Source organism: Scleropages formosus, chromosome 18 (genome assembly GCF_900964775.1).
Source record: "Scleropages formosus chromosome 18, fSclFor1.1, whole genome shotgun sequence".
NCBI lineage: Eukaryota > Metazoa > Chordata > Actinopteri > Osteoglossiformes > Osteoglossidae > Scleropages > Scleropages formosus.
Genome location: NC_041823.1, coordinates 25,658,330 through 25,677,138, shown reverse-complemented (window position 1 = coordinate 25,677,138; position 18,809 = coordinate 25,658,330). Strand labels below are relative to the sequence as shown.

Below are 18,809 nucleotides of genomic sequence, written 5' to 3'. Positions count from 1 at the left end.
TGCTTAAAGGCCCTACCAGTTAACCACCTTATCCTAAATTACTGTAGTATAATGTCTAGTATTAACATGAAAAAAGCCCAGAGGCAACAGTAGTATGAATTAACCCATGTTACAGTAAAGAGTGTTACAACTGAAGACTAAGAATGAATTCTGACTTCTTTTTAAAAGAATACATAAAGGTCCCAGTGTAGTTCACATCTGTGTTGTGATTATGTGTCGTGTTTGAAATCCGGAGACATATATTGTGTACTGCACTATTTTAGAAAAACAGGAAGTGAACTGTGGGAGAAAGTATGTCGACACGCCACACCTATAACACCAGTGGCTCCTGCACAACCAACTTGTGTAGCATTGTACAGAAAGGCTTTGGTGAATGGTCTCCAACAGGCGATGCTGAGCTTTACGGGGGCACAATAAGCCCATTTGAGAACTGAAATAAGGAACTCTTGTTTCTTAACCCAGTACCAATTTACCTTCTTCCTGTATGATGAATTACCCATCTAACAGATGGCACTGCAAGTAGCACTGCTGTCTCACAGCATCTGGGCGGTGGTGAGAGGATGTAGGTTCGATCCCTGTTCAGTCTGTGTGGAGTTTACATGTTCTCCCCCTGTCTGTGTGGGTTTCCTGCAGGTGCTCTGGTTTCCTCCCACAGTCCAAAGATATGCTGTTCAGGTTCACCCATAGTGTGCGAGTGACAGAGAGAGTGTGTTCCACTCATGTATAGATGAGTGATCCAGTGTAAGTAGTGTATCTAGCAGTGTAAGTCACCTTGGTGAATAAGGTGTGTGGGCTGATAACACTACGCAGAGTTCATTGGAAGTTGCTTTGGAGAAAAGCGCCTGCTAAATAAATGTAAATTTAACTGTTTTCCTCCAAATGTTTGGTTTGTTTATTTGTAAATCCCATCATTCTCAGCACAATACTGCTGAGAATACAACAAACAGTTTCAGAATCAGAATCAGAATCAGAATGAGCTTTATTGCCAATATGTTCGCACATACAAGGAATTTGTCTTGGTGACAGGAACTTCCACAGCACAGACAGAATGACAGTGACAAGACAGGTGAGAAGATAGAGTATGTGAACAAGGGATAAAAAATATTTAAAAATATAAAGTACCCAATATACAAAAATAGTCACTAGATACAAATGCAAGGGAGTGTGAGTAAGAGATATGATGTCATAAATAGTTATAAATATAAATAGCGTTATGTATTGCACTGGTTTACTCTCTAGGGGAGAGATTTAGGTGTTCATGAGGTAGACGGCCTGAGGAAAGAAACTTTTCTTATGCCTGGCTGTCCTGGTGCTCGGTGCTCTGTAGCACCGGCCAGATGGCAAGGGTTCGAAGAGGAAGTGGCCTGGATGTGAGGGGTCTACAATGATTTTGCTACCCCTTTTACTGACTCTGGACGAGTGCAGTTCTTGGAGAGCTGGGGGGATGTGCCGATGATTCTTCCAGCAGTCCGAACTATCTGCTGTAGTCTCTTGATATCTGATTTCGTAGCTGAGCCGAACCAGACAGTTATAGAGGTGCAGAGGATGGACTCAATGACTGCGGAGTAGAATTGCATCAGTAGCTCCTGTGGCAGGTTGAACTTCCTCAGCTGGTGAAGGAAGTACAACCTCTGCTGGGCCTTCTTCACAATGGAGTCTATGTGGGGCTCCCACTTCAGGTCCTGTGAGATGGTGGTGCCCAGGAACCTGAATGACTCCACTGTTGCCACAGTGCTGTTCATGATGGCGAGTGGGGATAATGCTGAGGTGTTTCTCTTAAAGTCTACAATCATCTCCACTGTTTTGAGCGTGTTCAGCTCCAGGTTGTTATGACTGCACCAGACAGCCAGCTCTTGGACCTCCTGTCTGTAAGCAGACTTGTCACCATCCCGGATGAGGCCGATGAGTGTGGTGTCGTCTGCAAACTTCAGGAGTTTGACAGAGGGGTCTTTTGCGGTGCAGTCGTTGGTGTACAGGGAGAAGAGCAGTGGGGAGAGCACATATCCCTGGGGGGGCGCCAGTACTGATCGTGCGAATATTGGATGAGAATTTTCCCAGCCTCACTATCTACTGCCTGTCTGTCAGAAAGTTGGAGATCCACTGACAGATGGAGGTGGGCACAGAGAGTTGGGTTAATTTGGACAGGAGGAGGTGTGGGATGATGGTGTTGAAGGCTGAGCTGAAGTCCACGAACAGGATTCTCGCATAAGTCCCTGGTTTGTCCAGATGTTGCAGAATGTAGTGCAGTCCCATGTTGACTGCATCATCCACAGACCTGTTTGCTCGGTAAGCAAACTGCAGGGGATCCAGCAAGGGTCCAGTGATGTCCTTCAGGTAGTCCAACACCAGTTTTTCAAGTGACTTCATGACCACAGACGTTAGGGCGACAGGTCTGTAGTCATTAAGTCCTGTGATTTTGGGTTTCTTTGGGATGGGGATGATGGTGGAGCGTTTGAAGCAGGAAGGAACTTCGCACATCTCCAGTGATCTGTTGAAGATCTTTGTGAAGATAGGGGTCAGCTGGTCAGTACAGGTTTTTAGACAGGCTGGTGAGACACTGTCTGGGCCTGGTGCTTTCCTTGTCTTCTGTTTGATGAAGACCCGACGCACCTCCTCTTTGCAGATCAAAGGTGCAGGAGGGGGGAAGGTGGGGGTTACTGGAGGTGTTAGTTGATTTGTGGAGAGAGGGTCTGAATGGGTGTGGGGTGTGAGACAGGGTTTATCAGGAGAGGTTTGCTTTATTAAAGTCCCAGAGAATGATTATAACAGAGTCCGGGTGTTGTTGCTCTGTGTCAGTGATCTGGTCGCCTAGCTGTTGCAGCGCTGCGTTTGAGGGCTTATCAGCCTGAAAAGGAAAAAGGAAGTATTCAAATGCAAAAAACACCAAGCAAAGTTCATTGGAAAATAAGCCACAGACGGAGGTACAGCTGCGAGTGCGGCAACGCGTTTTTTCCTGTAAAATTGGTATTTTTACTTTCAGTTTTCACTTGAAGAAAAAAAAACATTTTTTGCTTCAAATCTGCGCTGTTAGCCCACAGTTTCCGGAAGAACTCCTGCAATGAGAAGACAATAAAAAAAGAACCTGAGGTAAGAGATGTATTTTTATCATCTTCCTCACTAAAGCTATGCTTTGCTAGGTTATTTACTCAGAAATTTATGGCGGAGACATCCAAATGGTGATCTTACATCAAACATTTTACTTAAAATAATCAGAAGTTCTTGTCATAGAGGAAAGTGAATGTTATTTTATGTCTGAGAATGCAAAACAAAAAGGGGGTTAATTGTTTACAGCACTATAGTATTCTTTTTAAACTGTTCTCATTTGCATTCTATCAGTACAGTTATCATTATCCTATTTCAATATTTTTATCTTTCTGGCTGTTAGGAACTCAAACACTGTCCTGATACTAGCAGGAAGTTTGCTTATGAATATGAAAAATCTTACAGGAGAAGATACATTATGGGAGTTCTGCCACTTCCATTTGGGACCATCTGTGTTGTGCTCATGCTGTGTGAGTCAATCTCTTTGTGTCCCTTTGTATTGCTAGGATATCTGCACCTAGAAAATAAAAAGTGTCAAATGCAGTACATCAGATTTGTTATACCAACAGCAATAGCAGACAGAAAACTGCTCTATGAGTTTAAGAAAAAGGTTGTAAAGCAGGGGTGTCAAACACGTAGTCCAAGGGCTACACACAGTGCACCGTTTCACGTAATGCAGCCCAGAAGAACATCTGTAAAAGTATAAATATATACCCAGCTACCTATATAAACCATAAATGCTATAGATTCTATTGAATCACATGATAATACAGCTATGGTTAGACACACATTTGAACGCACACTGAACGAAAAAACAATAATATAAATAATATTTTTTTCTGTTCAGACATTTGAAATTCAGTATGTCACTTATGTTGATTTTCACATCTGCTGCCAGTTCACAGAAATGTTTGTGATACTTGGCCAAAAAGAGTTGGAAAGTCTTGATGTAAAGGAATACTGCCATATACATTATATACTACCATCACATAATACCATACAACACACACTATCATCTTAAAGCGACCTCAAAATGCTTTACAGTGTAGATCAATCACTTGTGTTTCTGACTAAATGTGCATTTAAACTATATTAAAATGACTATTTCTTCATCTCAAAAGCAGGCAATCAGTTCCATACAGTTGGAGCTCTATTACCAAAAGCTCTTTCTGCTTCTCATTTAGGGTTCAATAAAGGGTTTGGGTTGGCTTATATTGAATAATGAGGTCTCAAACATATTCTACATAAACCTAGTCTACATAAAGCCTTGAAGTGATAACCTTAATAATTTAGTGAATGTTATTAATAATGGATTTTAATATGAAATCAAAGCACCAATCTGGAACAATATGTCTATATTTCTCACGAGGAAACAAGCAGTTTTCTTGTTTTCTTGCACATAAACCCTAAAGATGAATTACAGATACAAGAAACTAACAGGATACAATAATAGAGCTCTACTCAACAGTAGAGTAGAGCTCTCAGATGTGTACACCAGCTTTTTACTATATTAGTTTGACAGTATTTCTAAGGAAAAATTACATATTTGAGCAGTATCTTTCACAGAAGTAGTGACAAAATAGAAGATGCTATTCATTCATCTTTTATCAATAACCTCTTGTCCAATGAAAAGTTGCAATGGTATATCAGAGGGCAGTTTAGCATAATTAGCTCTTGTGCAATACATATCTGTGGGAAGAAACCAGAATATCCGTAGGAAACCCACGCGAGCCCAGGGAAAACACAATAACTCTGTACAGACAAAACCAATTCTGAACCCATACCCAAAGAGCTGTGAGGCAACAGCATTACCCACTGTGACATCAAGCCACCATGGGACAAAGCTCATTTTTTAACATAATGGGGGTAATCAAGGTTCAGGGTCTGATAACTTGTTCCAGGCATTTTTTAAAGCCAGTATCATTATCATTAAGATTCTAGGTTTCCACACCTAAAGGGGGCCCAAAAATTTATTATTCTTCTACTTAAGAAACAAAACACACACACACACACACACACACACACACACACACACACACACACACACACACATTTTCAGAACCGCTTGTCCCATACGGGGTCACGGAGCCTACCCGGTAACACAGGGCGTAAGGCCGGAGGGGGAGGGGACACACCCAGGACGGGACGCCAGTCCGTCGCAAGGCACCCCAAGCGGGACTCAAACCCCAGACCCACCGGACAGCAGGACCGTGGTCCAACCCACTGCGCCACCGCACCCCCTATAGAAACAAAACAGTTCACACTAATTAAATTAAGTGCTCAGGTCTGTATGTATCAGTGTTACAATGTGATGCAAGGAAAGATATAAATAATGTATTAATCTAAACACATTTATTTACATTTATTTACTTAGCAGATGCTTTTCTCCAAAGTGACTTCCAATGAACTCTATGTAGTGTTATCAGCCCACACACCTTATTCACGAAGGTGACTTACACTGCTAGATACACTACTTACAGTGGGTCACTCATCCATACATTAATGGAACACAAGTCCTGGAGCAATATCTGTACTATAGTGAAATCTAAAACTAGATTTAAGTTTTTTAAATAATATATCTATTAAGATGCCACTTAACAACTGCATTCTTTAGAATCTTATAAAAGTGATGTTAGATTTAGTTAAACAATGGGGATGTTTGTATCGCAATGTGATTCTCTGAGGAATGCTTTAATTATAGTAACCTTTGGTAACAGAACAAGAGGGTATGATAACAGTGATCAAGAACCTGCCAGTCTCCAAAAAGGATTAGGTATAAACGAATGGGGTACACAAGCCAAGTAGACTTTTCAGAAATGATACCAGGTCAGTTAGATCTGTGAAGTCAACTTCAATGAAAATGAATCCAATCCATAGGACTGGATTAGGACATAGGATTTATAATCCATGTTTTTCCTCCCTGCACAGACTTTCCACTGTGGGTAAAATATTTCAAAGACAGTCACAGTTCAAAATGGTTGAAATACTTTTAAATATTGGATAAAGAAGAAATGAAACATGCATATAACAACTGTTATTGTCCAGCAGTTGCAGTGAAAATTTGTTCATGCTGACATAGCTATGGGTGATGACTTCCAGTAATTCCATGCTTTACGACTTTCCAGTGCCTGGGCAGAACCAGAGTTCTTTGATCCACTTCTCGGGTCAGAAACCCCTGTATGTGGCTCTAGGTGAAACTCTGGTTCTGGAGACCCAAATCAACAGAACTGCTAGAACTTTTTCCAAGGTGACATGGGAAAGACATACAGAGAAGCCTACCAATAGGAGAGTGAGAATAGCTGAGTTTCCACCCAGCACTTCTGACTCTGATCCTCGTATAACCTTGGACATGCAAGGAATGTCACTGAAAGTTACAGAGTTCCGCAAAGAGGACTGTGGGATCTATACAGTGAGGGTTACCGAGAACAACGGAAATCAGGTGTCTGCCAAACGAATTGTCAGAGAAGCTGGTAAGAGCTCAAATTATGCTTTTGTTAGATGTCTGCTTGCTAGCTCAACCCTGTTCTTTGCACGTCTACAGAATTTTTTCTGAGAAATTCATTGTGGCTTTTAATACGTACCTTTTTGGCATTAATACTTTGCAGTAAAAATATTATTTGCACAAAAATAAGGACGTTAAAAGATTTGTAATGTATGAGCACTTTTGCCAGGCACTGTATACGCATTTTTTTTTGCAAATCATCACTTGATAAATCAACTTAATGAACGAATGATTTAAACCATAAGTCAAATGTTTAAGTAAGCATACTAGTATCAATTTTATTCATAATTTGCAATATTTTACCCCCTATACATATCTGTAAACACTTGAAAACAAAATGTCTTAGAGTAAATTTCTTAAAAAGTTAGGAGAATCAAAGCAACATTCGAGAAAACTGAAAACTGCCCCTGGGATGCTAGCCTTGATTCAGCCACCCTTTGCCTTAATGACAATTTTATAAGCTTAGTATTTGGTTTACAAATCTGAACAGGATATCAGCTGACATGACTTCCCAACTCATTTGTAGAAATTCCCAGAGAAGTAGAGCATTTGTGAGTTGCTCTGCATTAACGTTTTATCCCATTCTTTTGAATTCACATCCAATGACAGAGAAGGCCAAGTGATCATTTTCGATCAGTCTCATTCTTCACCAAAAAATTCTTGCAGAACTTTGAGTTGTATCAGCTGATTATATTTCAGAACAATGAAGAACAGTCCAACTAGGCAAAACCCTGATGGGACAGCATGTCTCTGAGCTATGCTATGATAGCCATGATGAACATGGTGAAGATTACCAACTTTATCACCTGCAAAGCAATCCTAGACCATGACACTGCCTCTTCCATTTTAGACAGTGCAAACCATAAAGGTGCTCACTCATGCGGAATTGTTGCATTTAGCTGATTTTGTGTTTCAAGGGCAAGTTCTGCTAGTTTTACAGACTTGCTATTTGATATTCTTACTCTGTCATTTTGAGGTCACCTCTGACCTGCCTAACCTTGTTAAGTCCTCATGATTTCCTCTTTCTTTAAAGCTCTTCAAATTTTAAGTTTCTTTGGAGAAAAACATCAGCTAAATGAACAAATGTAAATATAATGTAGATGTAAATCGTTTGATGGGCTTGGCCAAAGCAGTTTGACATTTCAAAGTTCTTGCAGTGTATCTTAATGATTTACCTTCATAAGGCTCTATTTACCTTTTGCTTAACTAGTATATTTTGTCATTTTCTACTCATTTACATTCAGAAAGTAACAAACACATGCTACCTTCTGCAAAGCAACCATGAATCCTCAAGCATTAACTATAGTTAGAGGTACATGGTTAATTCAGTAACATGCTCTTAACATCTAACAAAGATACTTTTATACTTATGCCGGTATTGCAATACCATTGTTGCAGACAGAAATCCCACAGCTTTGGTTACTTATTTCATTGAAATGGACAAGATTATTTACATTTACATTTATTTATTTAGCAGACGCTTTTCTCCAAAGTGACTTCCAGTGATCTCTATGTAGTGTTATCAGCCCACACACCTTATTCACCAAGGTGACTTACACTGCTAGATACACTTCTTACAATGGGTCACTCATCCATACATCATACATTATAGAATTTAAAGCATACAGGGGGTGTACAAAAAACACCACATAAAATGGGAGTTTAACTGAAGCAACTAAATCACAATTACAGACGCAGGAACAAAGTTGAGTCACATTAGGTTGAGTGCCAATTATCAATTATCATCATATATAGGTAAATGTTCAAAGCAGAAGAATTCCAAAGAAGCTAACCGTTACTCCCTAGATTACAAGTACAGTGGGCCCAGAAACTGCAAATATTATATATAATATGTCAATGGGAATAGTCTCAAGTATGATGACACCATATGGCGAACAGTGGTCACAATTCAAAGCTCATTGATAGGAACTCTTCACAGGACATGGACTCTTCACAGGATAGTTGCTAAATGCTACGAAAGTACAGCCTCAAAAATTACCACAAAACAGAACCAGCACCTTTGTGGCCCAGTCTCAACAAAAACTGTACATCTTGAGCTCAGAAAGCTGGAATTTATAGCAGGGCTGCCATTCAAAAACTGCTTATATATAGGCCAACACACAAAAACACAAAATCTGGTGTAACGAGTACAAACCCTGGACCCCTAAGCAACGAAAAACGTAACATGGTTGCATGAACCGTCTTTCACTTTATTCCCTCCATCCACAAGAGTTTCTGTTTGGAAAAAGGCAAAGAATGCCTTCAACCCTGTCGTGTCTTTCTTGTGTCTGCTGCCAGCTGGTAAACATGGTTGACGATCCATAATGGTATGGGCAGCAATCTTGTGAAAGCCATTAAGTTTGATTATTCCTCTGCATAGTTGTATAAAGACCAATGAATATGAGGCCATTTTACAGTACTAGGTATACCTTATGGTATAAACAGTGTTTCTACTTAATGTTCTCATAAACATATTCAAGAGCAGTGTATGGATAAACACCAGGATAAATTCAAATGCTTTTCATGGCATCACCAATGACCAGAACTGAACATCATTAAACCTATATGGGAAGTTCATTTCCACCTCTTTCATCCCTTAAAGAACTGGAGGCTTTCCTCCTGAAGAATGGTGCAAAATCCCACTACATACAGTTCAAGACTCGTATGACAGCATTTCAAGAAGGACTGAAACTGTTCTGAAAGCAAAGGGTGGCTCTACTTCTTATAATAGGTCATCAATATCAATAAATCATTTAGTATTTTTGCTATTTTGGCCACCCACTCTTAGCAATCATGGAAAACCAGTTCATTAGTATGTGTTCTCAAACGCTGGGGCCAGAATTTTTAAATAGTTTTAAATTTGTGTTGTTCACATAAATATTGGTGGTAATGAAATGATTGGTAAGAAAATCATTTTAACTGTCATTAAACTTATTAATATAGCAGCCATTATTTTAATAAAACAGTTGTTACAGCTGTTATGTACTAATTGATTTTAGCTCTCCAGCCACGATATTAAAATTTTAACTAATCCGCATGGCATTCAGTACTAATTTATTCTGTTTTTTTTTTCTGAAGTTTCAGCAAAAGATCAAATGAATAAAAAATTGTGCTAGTACAACTCTAACAGTTTTCTTGCATTAATTCTAACCATTTGCTAATGCATTCGATCTAATGTGAATTTGAATGATTCATTTTATCAACAGCTCCATCAAGGATAATTATGAATTCAGCTGAAATAAAAACCAATACAAGCAGGAATATGAGAACCAGGACTGAGCACCACTGTTTACTGCACTGACAGTTTAGCAGTATTACCAGTTGTGACTGAGGTGCATTTACTGCATAACTTTAACCATATCATTCCTTTTCCTTTTATGCTGTCTCTTATGATATCACACACACACACACACACACACACACACACACACACACACACACACACACACACACACACACACACACACACACTGTCTGAACCGCTTGTCCCATACGGGGTCGCGGGGAACCGGAACCTACCCAGCAACACAGGGCGTAAGGCCAGAGGGGGAGGGGACACACCCAGGACGGGACGCCAGTCCGCCGCAAGGCACCCCAAGCGGGACTCGAACCCCAGACCTACTAGAGAGCAGGACCTGGTCCAACCCACTGCACCGCTGCACCCCCCTCTTATGATATCATTTTAAAAATAATTTGTGGGGTGCGGTGGCGCAGTGGGTTGGACCACAGTCCTGCCCTCTGGTGGGTCTGGGGTTCGAGTCCCGCTTGGGGTGCCTTGTGACAGACTGGCGTCCCGTCCTGGGTGTGTCCCCTTCCCCCTCCGGCCTTACGCCCTGTGTTGCCGGGTAGGCTCCGGTTCCCCGTGACCCCGTAAGGGACAAGTGGTTCTGAAAATGTGTGTGTGTTACTGCCAGAATCAAGTATATTTCCACTGGAGTTACATTATGATGTGTTCTACAGAAACAGCCCTGGCTGATCATCTACAGAGAATTGATATACTCCAATCTATTGAAATCCTTTTTGTACAATATAGTAACTCTGTTCTGCATCAGAATTCAACTGAAGTCATGCTGAAGTATTCTCTAAAAACATTTAAAATGTAATAAATTAAGGGTAGCTTGCTAAACAGTCTTCAAAATATCTGTTTTGTTGAGAAATGTGCTGCTTTATACAGATATGTAGTACCAAAGATCCATCCAACCATTCAGTTTCAATGACTACTTTGTCCTGAGCAGGGTCGCGGTGATCTGGAGCCTATCCCGGAGAGGGATACACCCTGAATAGAACACCAGTCCATCGCAGAGTACCAAAGATGATGAATGCAGTTTCTTTATTTTTCACCAGTCTTTCTTTCTGTCCTACTTGATTGCTTGCTATGTTCTTTCACCTCTATTTCACTCTCTCTCACTGTCTCCCTTGGGCTCCCAGAGGTACCACCTCAATTATCCATCTCATTGCTCTGCGATGTGTCCCGGGAGAGGGAGCAGTGGGACCGTCCAGCCTTCCAGTGGCTGGTGGACGGGGAGGTTGTGTCCAACAAGACCGCTAATTTGTCGGCGGATGGACAACAGCTATTCCCATCAGGGATTCACGGGCGTAACTACACCTGTGTAGTGACTAGCAGCCAGGGGAGAAGCACAGCTACCTACATTACAAGTAAGTTTCCCCAACTGTGCCACATGTTTATCCATTTGTACCAAATTTTCAGTTTGTGTTCCTTATTCTCTTTGTACAAGTTCATTTGTTTGTGCCTTTGTGTGCCCATTCTAAACCATCTGTACCTGTTGTCTATTTGCACTCTGACATGTACATCAAGAAACGTTTCACATAACATATGAAAGTTAGACAATACCCATTTGTTGTAATGTCGATCCATTTAGAGATGTAAACTGTCTTTATACCCCTCTGAACTTTACCTTATGATGCAGTGATACACAGTGCTTCTTACAATGCACTCATCTGCAATCACTTAATTTCAAGTTTAAGAAGGAATGCTATTTTACAGTAAGCATATTTCAACATAGACATAAAAGCCTCATACTTGTAATAACTTTGTTGAGTCATAACCAGTTTAATGCAACTACAGGTGACTTGATGTCGGGTGCCAATTCCTTGTATACGGGCTGGATTGCGAAAATAGTCTTCCTTCTACTTGGTCTTCTCATCTCCCTTGTCTGAAACAGTAAGGCATATAATCTAGGACATATCTCATAAAGATGGAATACTAAAGTACAATATTCTTTATGTGACTCTTATTGTATAAGACAATACAAAATGACCATTAAATACATTACAGGCATCCCTTGATTTACAAACTGTCTTTATCTCTTTAAATTTCAGGATAATGGCTCTTGGCTTTTGATATTGATATATTTAACAAAATTTATCCAAAAGGTGCCCAAAAAATAATTGAAAGAAACACATTTCACATGTAAAGCAAAACTGCAGTAATGTACTGTAGCTGTCATGTCTGCATCCAGAGCTCTTGGTCTGTCAGAGACTGGAGCATTGTGGGAAGTACGAAATTCCACAAAATTGTCTGTTGGCCATATGGGGTGTGTTATTTAATTGAATGAGCAGAGCAATTAGCAGGAAAAGTTTAGCTTGTCTGTTTTTGGCAGGTATGTGCATTTTTAGCGACAGTGCACTGTTTTATAAAGTACACAATAAATGTGATGTGTTCAGGTGATTCCTCCTTAGTTTATAATTCATTCCGCAGAGAACTTGTCAATTAAAAAGAAGTCAGAATTAATCTGGAGAAGTAACTCCAGAAAAAAATTCCCTTGGTTTTCTGACCATGGTTTGGAAGAAGACAGTAAAGGTAATAGGTGTAATTTTACAATTTTCTAGTAATATTTGGAAAAATTCATCTAGGGTGTTCAGAGGGGCTGGGAACAAATTGTTATTATTTTTCACAATGAAAATAAGGGAAAGTAGGCTTTTGGAATCCAAAATATCAATATTAGCACCATTTTATAGGAATGGATCAATTTCATAAATCAAGGGATGCCAGTAGTTTTTTAAAATTTCTCTGCCATTTTTAAAGGAAAGACTGTCAGATTTTTACATTTACATTTACATGTATTCATTTAGCAGATGCTTTTGTCCAAAACGACGTACATCTCATCTTTTTTTAATCTATAGCTTGATACACAACTATGTGAAATGCTAAATATCTGCTTTTCATCATTTCTGTTCCACCCATAGTCATTACTATTGAAAATACAAGCTAACATGACATGGACAAGTTGTTTTAGACCAGTTAATAACATAGTATATTATTCATGTATTACTCTATATTATAATATGCTCAATATTATGTACTGCAGCTGATGAAAGAAAACTGTTGTCCAGCTAAGCCTCTCTGACTTAAACTTTTATATTTTCTAGGTAAATGTTCCCATGTTACTTTGCCTGAAGAACCTGGTTCTGATACCTCCAACTCAAAACCAAAGAATGCCAGAAACCTCAGTGTCACACAATTTTATGCTCATAATATTTTTTTATATAAGTCAATCCCTCTTGAGAAGCTACATGTCTTGGTCCAGTCCCTTAACTTTGTTACAGGTCAGCATTCCAGCCTGCATTAGATCTTCAACTCTTCAGATGCATATAACTCCAAGCACTGGCCTCAATATTCATCATTTTCAAATACCTGGTCCAAGATCAGCATCTGGTCTAGGGGACCTTGGAGGCCAGAAAGACTAATCATTAAAGGGAGTTTTCTGTGAAAGTACTCATTTCAGTATCCATATAAAAAATACAACATGACTATTCGCAGATATAATGATATAAAACCTTTGTTTTACAAAGTTTATGATAAATTCTCTTTGTCTTGGACTTCATATACTGCTCATGACAACACAGAATGACATTCATTTTCTCTCACTCACTCACTAGGAGCTCTTCTCAGAATCACTGGGCACAAAGCTGAGGGTACACCTGTCCATTATAGCGGAGCCACACACAAACACACTCACACTACAGGCAACTCAGCATTGCCAGCTCACCTGAACTGCATGAGTGGTGAGGAAACCAGAGCACCGGGAGCAGACATGGGGAGAACATGTACACTCCACACGACTGAGCTGGATGAGAATGTACAGCCAAACAGCTCACTGCATCATGAGTAAATCAGCAAAGTTGCAAGCGGAGAAGACAACTTGACTGTTACAGGATATTTCTGCTCCACCATCTGTGCTCAAGCCAAAGTCATACTGTTAAACACAGCAACTAACATTACACAGCTAATCAAAGTTTATTTTTGCATCAGTTAATAATATGACCATAGTAGTAAATTACTAGATCTCTCTAGATCAATATTGAGAAGTTGTCTGTTAGATACTAATCAGAGCGGTTGATGTTATAAATGCTGTGTCCCTACAGCAGGACACTTTCTGTCACTAATATGGGTGATGTTGCTGGCAATAAGAAGTATTACGTGGACGCTGGTCCAAAAACCCCGATAAAAGTCATTTTTGAAAACATATGATTATATTTTTCATTTTTAACATTGTTGAAAGAAATGGATGTGAACTATAAGTTATATACCTGCCAAAGACAAGGAAGTCATTCATCCTAGTTAGGTTTTTGCCTTAGTTTTTTTCAGATGAGTAAAGGAAAAACAAAACTTCTGAATTAATTTAAATGAATTTATCTCACCTAATATTGATCAAGAATCAAAACATTAATTCAGGCAAGAAGTTAAACCTAATTAAACTTAATGCAAAAAAAGGTATTTCTATGAGTGATTGCTTTGCTAATTTGGTAAAACCAGCCTGCTAAGAATATGCAGTTAGCATCACTTTCATAGCTGATTCATTATTTACATTTTATGTTAGAGTCATTAATATTATTAAGGAAACCACAGTAAATGAAAAAGGACCTGAGAATACTGATCTCCATAGAGTACCTCGAAACTGCAAGTAATCATTTTGTATTCTTATGCATTGCTTTGTTATATTCTGTGTATATGCTTACAGGATTTTTAACTTTACTGTGATAATGAAAGTTACACAAAGCTGACCATTAAGCTGTTTTTCCTTCAACATTTTTCTCTGGCTTAAAGTCAAGAAAAAGAAAGTAAATGGAAAACAACTAAACTGTGACTGTCACCATATATTGTTGCAGTCATTTCTGTCTATAAAGAGAGAACCTTTCTTTCTAGATATTCTTCTGCAAAACATACTGCAAACATCCACACCAGAGAGCACAGATCCCATTCACAGTCGATGTGGGACAGAGCCCCGTTCAGAATTAGTTGGTGGAACAGAAGATCAACTGATGGACCAGTTGGTCCTGAAGGTCACGTGGATGGATAGGATTCATGCACAACCCTCAGCTGCTTAAACAGGACACATATGGATGCAAAAACTCCTTTTCATAGCTTTAACAGCATGGGAATAGTTGAGAAACAGGGATAGAGTAGAAATTAAGATGAAAAATAATCCACACATGATCAAGTGATTACCAGCTTCTTCATGAAACAAAATGTATTTTAGAATGGCCAAAAGTCATCTCACTTTATCCATGGGGAACAATTGCCTGACTTCGCTCAATCATAAGGCATTATAGTGTCAACAGTTTTGTGTCCAGACTTTTCCAGAAGCCAACAACAGGACAACCCTACTGGCTCGCCACTTTGTTAGGCATCCATCAGAAGGGAATAAAAGCTTTGCTAGCTGAGAGAAAAATGTAGTAAAGTCACAGAAGACAACCCATTGTTGGCATGCTGCAAACCTTTAACAGTAATCATACAGACATTTATATTCTGGAGCAAAAGAAAATTGATCTGATTCATGAAAGGAGGCTACAACGATAGATTTCATCCTCAACAGGGTGCCAGTGAACCACCTATATTATATATTAGGCTTTGTGCTGCATAGCACCTTTTCCTTCGACTTTCACGCTTAAGCAGCTGGAAAATATCCAATACTATCTAACAAAGTTGATTTATCACCTCAGAGACAAATTATGTGATTGACAGTAAGTGCTACCCAGTCCTTCAATGATCCACAAAGGATTTGTGCAAGCAAGAGCTGATTCATTTAAATCTTAAACCCCAGTCACCCTCACATTAATACATTCCCTCCTTCTCTGTTCCTTCCAACTCTTCATACCCTGCTGTGCTGGCCCTGCAACCCCATCCCTCTGCTTCTCTCTACCCACACACACACATTTTCGGAACCTCTTGTCCCATACGGGGTCACGGGGAACCAGAGCCTAACCCAGCAACACAGAGCGTAAGGCCAGAGGGGGAAGGGGACACACCCAGGACAGGACGCCAGTCCGCTGCAAGGCACCCCAAGCGGGATTCAAACCCCAGACCCACTGGAGAGCAGGACTGCAGACCAACCCACTGCGCCACCGCACCCCCACCACTTCTTTCTACCCCTCTTATCTAAGTGGCACTGCACAAAAATTCTCTCATCAAATTCATCTAACTACCTGCAATGCTCTCCAAGGTGTTGGTGGATGGATCACACAAATGGGACCAATTCGTCTGCAGAATGCAGGTGGCTCATGTCCAGCCTGTGACATTAAAAATGAACCCTACTACAGAGGCTCAGGAGGAGGGAGATGCCTAACACCTGGCAACGTGGTTATCGACCTCTATTTTCTGAACAGAGGTCAGCACTAGAGCAGTAGCTTTTTGGACAATATTTGAGTGCATCACAAGCATGGTGAGATGTTACACAGAGCTTCCACATCTGCAGGGCTCACACTTATATGAAAGGGTAACAAAGTTATGACCACGTGCATCTCTGCTTAAATGTTAAAAACTACATTTCTTGATCAATAGTTGAAAGCCACTGGATTCAGTGACTAGCAAATATTTCTTTATCATTAATTTTGTAACACCTATGACAAAGACTGTGTGTGATTTGACTGACACCCCTGCACCAGGAACCAAAGTACAAGCCTAGAATGCACAGGCCTCTGATCTAATCTCCCAGTAGTGAGAGAGCAAAAGCTTAACTATCAGTAAAGAAGTGAGTCAAGGAAGGAAGTGCCACCCTTAGACAGATGCTGTGAGGGCCAGGGAGGGTAAGCCTTCACAGTGGCAATACAGAGTCACTGAGGTCAGATCAGATGCACAGTGGAGGATCTTGGACAGATGGATGAATGGTTTGGGACACTGACAAGAATTTTACAGACTGAATGAATACTGTCACCTTCAGGCAGTCTGATACTGTGTTGTACTAAAGATATGAAAATGTCTATAAGCTTCTGTATCCTTAATTATGTCAAATAAAATTTTAAGTGGAAAATTGTATTATATGCACATAGTTTTAAATAGGGATATGTCTACATTTTTTCCCTAAAGTAAAATTTAAAGCTCACCAAACTGAAATTTGTTCAGTGCCCCTGTAAACCTTTATCCCTAGAAGGAAGGTGCAAGTTAATGTCGACAGTTTATACATGCAAACATACAAAGGCAAACACACATGTAGTCCAGCAAAAATTTCATATGTTGACCTTAGTGCAAACATAATAGTAGGTACTAATTTCAGTATTAAATAAGTGTAACTGTAATACTTTTTCTATTAAAAGCAACAAAAAATCTCCAGCTAAATTCTTACTCAAAGTAGAATATGACAAACTCTGACTGTTTTCCTAATATACAGTATGTGATTTATAACAGCACCCATCAAATCCTGAAAAACTTTTCCAAAAATGGATTTTGCTTTTGTAGATGGTAAAAGAGCAAATTTTTATTCAGATTCTTCAAATTATGTTCTTTCACTATTTAGTGATGAGTTCTTTTCATGAGGTACTAGGTTACTCTCTGTAAAGAAATATTGTTTGAAATATTCAAAAACCCACTTTATAACCAGGCTTTCATTTTACAAGGCAAAATTGCTATATTATAATATAGGGCTGAACTGGAAATTCTGCTATTCACTGTCCACTGATATGTGAAATGGGTATGGATTAAAATACATATATATTTAAACAAAACATTTTTTAAAAAACAGATTTAAATAACTGACGTGCAAGGTGTCAATACTGTTAAAGCCAGCAATCCATCTGATTTCAGTTTGAATTTAATCAAAATTAAATCAATGATCTTGTTTAACTGTGACTATGAAGAATGCAATAAGTTCATGAGACAAGAAATGAATTTACTGCAAAAATCTGATATTAAAGTGTAAAAGTGTATAATAAATAATCCAACATGGAGGTAAGTATCCTCTTTGAACTGGTATACTGTTTCAGCAATAGTTTAAAGAGGGCAAATATTGCAACCTCCTCAGATATAAGACGAGCATTGGCTCCCAGTTACACTTAGATTTGATTTTAAAATCCTAATTCTGACCTGTAAGTGTCACGCCCATGACCCCACACCAAACACCTGCATCTGCTCCTAACTCTGCTCCAGCAGCAGGGTATAAAGAGGCTGGTCCGGCACACCTGGTTGCGGAACCTCTTAGAGTGAATCCGCATCTCCTGCGCGGCAGCAAGAAACAGTACCTACCTCCTCGTTCTCCAGGTCCCCTTCGTACCTATCCTCTTATTTCCTGCTTCCAACATCCCAGTTCAAGACCCTCTGCTTTACTTCTTCGATCTCGTCTCCAGTCTCTTCCCAGGAACAATGTTTGCTCATGAATCGATCCATGCCCACCCCCGACAATGACTCTTGTCTGCTCCTTGTTTGTGATTTCAATGAAAGAATCTACAATTGGGTCCTCACTGATTCCTCAGCCTCGCGTCCTCATCAATGATAATAAGGCAGTATATGGCATTACTCTGTCTTACCTATGTGAGATTATTGATTCTTATACCCCAGGACGACATATTTGTTCATTGGATGAAGGTTGCCTTAAAGTACCTGATGCAGGATGACATCACCAAGGCCCTGAACGTGGGGATCATCAGGCCCTCCACGTCGCCTGCCTCTGCTGGGTTTGTCTTCATCAGTAAGAAGGACGGGGACCTGTGCCCTTGGATCGACTACCGGGGGCTGAATGCCATCACCGTCAGGTACCCACACCCGTTACCACTCATTACAGCTGCCGTGGAGAGGATTCATGGGGCTACCATTTTCACCAAATTAGATCTGCGGAGTGCGGAGATCTGCGGAGTGCGGAGACCTGCGGAGTGTGATTTCAGTTTGAATTTGTTTGCAGGGGCACTGAACAAATTTCAGTTTGGTGAGCTTTAAATTTTACTTTAGGGAAAAAATGTAGACATATCCCTATTTAAAACTATGTGCATATAATACAATTTTCCACTTAAAGTTTTATTTGACATAATTAAGGAT

At 39.8% G+C, this 18,809-nt stretch overlaps 1 protein-coding gene across 2 annotated transcripts; it reads left to right on the top strand.

Annotated features, from left to right (window-relative positions):
• The first annotated feature begins 2,849 nt into the window (after nucleotides 1-2,849).
• On the top strand, nucleotides 2,850-14,094 carry LOC108919102 (uncharacterized). Of its 2 annotated transcripts, none has more exons than XM_018726875.2 (6): nucleotides 2,850-3,087; nucleotides 3,448-3,512; nucleotides 6,168-6,512; nucleotides 10,973-11,200; nucleotides 11,631-11,726; nucleotides 12,935-14,094. In XM_018726875.2, exons 2-5 carry the CDS (start codon nucleotides 3,461-3,463, stop codon nucleotides 11,720-11,722), a joined length of 717 nt encoding a protein of 238 aa, XP_018582391.1. In that variant the 5' UTR covers nucleotides 2,850-3,087; nucleotides 3,448-3,460; the 3' UTR covers nucleotides 11,723-11,726; nucleotides 12,935-14,094. The 2 variants fall into 2 exon arrangements, with proteins under 2 accessions (XP_018582391.1, XP_018582390.1); XM_018726874.2 differs by having other exon boundaries at nucleotides 3,386-3,512.
• Nucleotides 14,095-18,809: the final 4,715 nt, after the last annotated feature.

What these genes read in the sequence shown, in the direction of transcription:
- LOC108919102 (XM_018726875.2), top strand. Translation starts at nt 3,461, where the DNA reads ATGGGAGTTCTGCCACTTCCATTTGGGACCATCTGTGTTGTGCTCATG. An exon ending in CTGTGTTGTGCTCATGCTGT is followed by an intron (nt 3,513 to 6,167) that starts GTGAGTCAATCT and finishes ACGACTTTCCAG; the next exon opens with TGCCTGGGCAGAACCAGAGT. An exon ending in CACAGCTACCTACATTACAA is followed by an intron (nt 11,201 to 11,630) that starts GTAAGTTTCCCC and finishes ATGCAACTACAG; the next exon opens with GTGACTTGATGTCGGGTGCC.